Source organism: Aristolochia californica, unplaced genomic scaffold (assembly GCF_029961685.1).
Source record: "Aristolochia californica isolate CCGP_79_NKW_82.1479 unplaced genomic scaffold, dmAriCali1.0.hap1 SCAF_10, whole genome shotgun sequence".
NCBI classification, from domain to species: Eukaryota; Viridiplantae; Streptophyta; class Magnoliopsida; order Piperales; family Aristolochiaceae; genus Aristolochia; species Aristolochia californica.
In genome coordinates, this window is record NW_027181771.1 from 27,759,087 (window position 1) to 27,764,015 (window position 4,929).

At 38.9% G+C, this 4,929-nt stretch overlaps 1 protein-coding gene across 1 annotated transcript; it reads right to left on the bottom strand.

Moving 5' to 3' along the window:
- Nucleotides 1-2,462: 2,462 nt before the first annotated feature.
- On the bottom strand, nt 2,463-4,321 carry LOC137941786 (zinc transporter 2). The gene is made up of 2 exons (XM_068787370.1): nt 3,679-4,321; nt 2,463-3,215 (listed from the first exon to the last, which is right to left on the bottom strand). Exons 1-2 carry the CDS (start codon nt 4,295-4,297, stop codon nt 2,824-2,826), a joined length of 1,011 nt encoding a protein of 336 aa, XP_068643471.1. The 5' UTR covers nt 4,298-4,321; the 3' UTR covers nt 2,463-2,823.
- Nucleotides 4,322-4,929: the final 608 nt, after the last annotated feature.

Consider the following 4,929-nt stretch of genomic DNA (forward strand, 5'->3'; position numbering starts at 1 on the left):
AGTTTCCAATTACTATCAATAAAATGCCCATTAATAACCATGTATTCAATATTTTGATTTTGGGACTTCCAAATATCCATGGTAAGACTAACCTTGTTAATCTCTTTTAATAAAGTTTTTAATTTATTTTTCTTTGCCTCGTACACCTCCTTACAGTCCTTCTTAATGGTATTACAAGATATATTTTCATAATTCATATTTGCCATCTTCATTATAAAATTAAATTCCTCCTCTTCTACTATTATGAATGGATGTTCATGCATAAGAATCCAATGAGCAATGAGTATTCTCATTCTAGCTTGATTATATTTGCCTCCAAAATCCTTAAAAGAAAGGCTAGATGGACTTTGGTCAACATTAGACCCCACTGGTTGAAATTTTATGGTTTTTTGTTTTCTCGTTGCCACTTTTTTACTAGGACAACATTTCAAATGACAACTCATATGTGTGGTAACTCCACTACTAATAATACTCAAATTGGTTTTACAATGAACACATTGAACCTTGTTTGTATCATCTATAAGTGGGACTACTAATAATTCCTCATTTAGAGTACCTTCATCTAGGCCCACTTCTATTACATTAGTAGTTCTAGGGGGATATGATTCTGGTGGATTTGAGTCATTATCTATGGCCACACTAAAAATAATCCAAACAACAAAGATAAATAAAAAAAAAGATTAACAAATAAACATATAGATAAGAGAGGAGATAGAAACAATTTCTATTATGTAAATTATATAGAGAGAGTGACACAGAGTGAGAATATACGGTCAACATTTAATATGCAGTCTGAATTAAATGAGATTCAAAGAACTATTCTCTCTCCCATGAATTGAATTATTCTATTTTGCCTCATTATGATTTTAAAAAAAAAGTTAAAATGAATCATAATGGGATTCATAGGACTAGGGCATTCTTATCAACCAAGAAAGAAAAGGGGATGCACCCTTTCAAACCATGTCTCTCAGAGAGGTTTTTTCACGACTCTCTCCTCGATATACGGTTTGAGTCTTGGTTAAAACTCAGAAAAGAGAGAAATTCTTCCTCAGGTGAGAGCTTTTAATAAGGTAGATGTACCTACCCTTCTCCTTACATAATATTAATTTACATAAATCAGGCCAAACATTTTGAACCCGGATGTAATGCACTACTAAGTAAGTGCCAAGTGGCTCTCAAATCAACTCAAAACACTGCGTTGAAGGCACAAAACATCTTTATCATTCCAAAGTTCCGGTTTAAGTTGCACATTAACAAGTAATTTCAGGAATGGAACAATTTTATTAATAGAAAATACTCATTGACAACCAACTAATATCTAAAAGTCTAATTAAGAAACGACTACATACAATAATAAATTTAGTAAAAATAACAACAGTCATATAGAGCATTGCTAACCATATAGACTTGTTTAATAAAAAAGTTGAGAAAGAAAACAAAAACATCCTGGCGATGAGAGAAACTGCTCTTGAAACTAGTATAGATCGGCTTCATATACAACATAAAGAATTGAATTTCAAGATGTCATATGAACAAATATCGTTGCAAAAGAAGACTAGTTGATTATTCCAAGTCGAAACATATATAGGATTTCAATGCAATCAATCAGAGAACAGAAGCCAACACGAGAGAGAAAGGGGAGAGAGGGGGCAGATTAGCTTACCTCTATTCCGTCACTTCCGTTGGCAACGCCAAATATCGGTTACAAAAATCGATTGAGCGACGAAGATCAAAGAGATTGAGGAAGAACATAGTAGAAATAGAGGATGCAATCAAATAAAAAACCAAAACTTCCCTTAAGGGCAAGATTGCAATCTGATTCTTTCTCTATTTAAACTTGGGAAAGATCGGATAATCATGGCCAAACGAACTTCACATCGCCAACACCCGATTTCTTTCGATTTTCCCAAGCCTCGAATCCCGATTCACTGATTTCCCGAAGGTTGCCAAACTTTGTAGTCCGAAGCCTCGTTAAGTAACGAGAGTTGGCTCACAAGCTTCTGAACCGAACCAGGGTTTGCTCTAGCTTGGCTCGTTTACTTAAATGAGCCCAATTCTAAGCTCGAATTTTATTCAAGATCGAGATAACTCGAACCAAACCGAGCTCAAGTTACTCGCGTATCGGCTCAATTCGATGCCACCCCTACCTATTACCGATATCAACCCAGAATGATTGATCCCACTAACACTTCCACACATATCTTGGCCTATTCAAACAGATAATAGGCTTTGAGATATGAACAACACCAATAAGGTCTAAAGTAAATGAAACACAAATTAGACCCAACAATGCAGACATTATGCTTTGATACTATGTTACGAAACTTTAATGTTAGTGCTTAATGTAATGGACAAGAAGAAACAATGAAAAACTCCGAATTTAACATAGTTAGGTTTATAGAAGCCTTACTCCATAGTAGTGTTTGACTTCTAGTGATAACACAACTAGAACGTCTTGCAAGAATCATTTATGCAACTACAACGTTTTTGTTACAAATTAATGTAATGCCCTTCAAGAGACTCAACTACATGAAGTAGTTCCTTCGTATTGCACTACTTGTAATGTGTCATACATATGACTACAAGTCCTGGTTGCACGTCAACAACATCTCCAACCTGCTGGTGTTCGTCATCCTCAACACATTTATGGTTTCTAATAACGAACCCTTTCTGTATTTTTCTCATCTAATTGTGCATACCAACTGACCAGCTGATTATGTGTACAGAGTCCTGAGTTCTTCTATAGCACAAGCTTTAACAATCTCACCAGAAGAAGAAAAAGAAAAGAAAAGGTTCCAGAGTTCACAGAAAAAAGATATGAGATTAATCCCATGTCATAACAACTGCAATGACTCCCACTCCAACAAGTACTGCGAAGAACTTACAGAAGGGCGTATCAAAGTAGCAGGGCTTAAGTGGCTTGAAGCCCTTGGCGATAAGATGATTGATGGCCACATAAATGAAGACTCCAGTGGAAATACCCATGGAGATTGCAAAAATCCAATCGGCAACAGAACCTTGCGTGGTCGCATCAATGGCGATGCCAATTCCTACGCCGATCGGGCTCGAGATTGCAAAAGCAAAAGAGTAGGCAATACTTGTTAGAAAAGGTCTATCTGGAAGCATCCTGAGTAGCGCAATCCCCATCGCAATGGCAGCGAATACCTTGTGCAAGCTAATAGTCCACAAGTTCCTCCACGCACCTCCTTTCGTATCTGGAGAATTTCTAATCTTGTTAGCAAACAACTGCCAATATATTTTTCTGATAGTTAATTTGATCCTTCCGTTTGAATGTCTCAAATGGGGATATTCAAGATAAAGATGGTTTCGGGTTTTCGTATTATTGCCAGAAAGAATACGAATTCCTTCAATCCATCCTTTTTTCCAGTTTTAATCGACATTTATTTTCAAGGTAAAGATGGTTTCGGATTATAATCAGGATCAAGAAGGCAGAGAACCGAAGGCTTCATTTCTGTTATTGGCGATTTACTCGGTAGTAGTATTTGATCGTCTCCTTGAGTTGGTTCAAATTTGGGGATTGTTTCCGGTTTTCGATTTCTCTGGCTAAACTTTATTTCTTTTCTCCATTAGAGCAGAATCCAGAGCTCTTAAAATAGTACCAAATACCCAGGCAATCGCTGACAAAGAGGAGCTTAAAAATTAGGCCAGAATTTTTACCTGCAATTCCAACGGCTATCCCTTCGAAGACAGAGTGAAAGCAAAGAGCAAGGATGAGCAACAGCGTATCTCCAAAAGATGAAGTCTTAACAAGCATCGGGTGGACCTCGGCAGCCGTCTTTCCTCCGTTCTCTTCATCCCTTCTCCCTTCTTCCACCTCCACTTTCTTCTCTGTCACTCCACCCGTTGTAACCAGAGTCACCACGCAGTCCGCCAGCATGGTGAAAAGATAACCGGCTGATGCGAGCATGAACGCAAAAGGGTAATCCTTGCTGCTGATATCCTTGAAAGTTTCGTTGGCATCGCTCAAGAAATGCATAAGAGCAGTAGCCAAAAATACCCCGCCGGCGAACTGGGTGCCCAATAGGAGGAAGCTCTCGTTCCATCTGTAAAAGTAAGGGGAGACGCCGGCGACGAACGTACTGAACAGAAGGATTATAAGGCACCAAATTTTGACGAGGATTAGACCCTTGGAACGCAAATTGGGGGCGTGGTCGGCAGAGTCTTCGTCATGGTCTGAACCTCCGTGAGCTCTGGCTTGAAAGATTTGGAGAGAGAACGATAAAACGAGTATCAAGAAGAGGCAAGAGGATCTAAGAGCTTTAGGGGGGATCGCCATGGAAAGGAAGCGGCCGTCTGTGTCTGTGACTTGCCTTGAAGAGAAAGAATAGTTTCTTGGAAGGTTAATTTATCTCTCCTCGTTTTCTCCAACTGTCTGTAGTACAGTGTTGACTTCCTAACAATTGTACTACACACCAGACGACCCGATCATAAGAAGAAACTATTGGATTAACGTAGAGAAGCAGCTCTATATCTCCACCAAAAATCAAAAAGTAATAGTCGAGATGTCTGCGTATATCGCCATCAAGAGAAAATTTCAATTCCAAACAGGGCAATTATTTGCTTAATTAAAGCCATTCCAGTTGCCAATCCATAAACAAAATAATAATAATTATGATGGAACGAAGCAGGAAGACGGTTTCCGTTTGGGCAGCAGTCAAAACAGGAAAACGAAAAACCATTACATTGTTAGCCGTTGGGAACGAACTCGGTAGTACTAGATGCAGTACATTACTACGTTCCATTATTTTGCGTCAAGAAGGCGTATGCTTTTGTGGCTGCTTATCTTTGTTGCTCGGCGGCGAAGCATTCACCGTTCACGGTTCATTGGGCAGGGCGCCTTAAATGGAGCGCAAAATTTGCTTCGACAGCCTGACTCATGAACGATCGGTGAAAACAAACGGGCCTCCT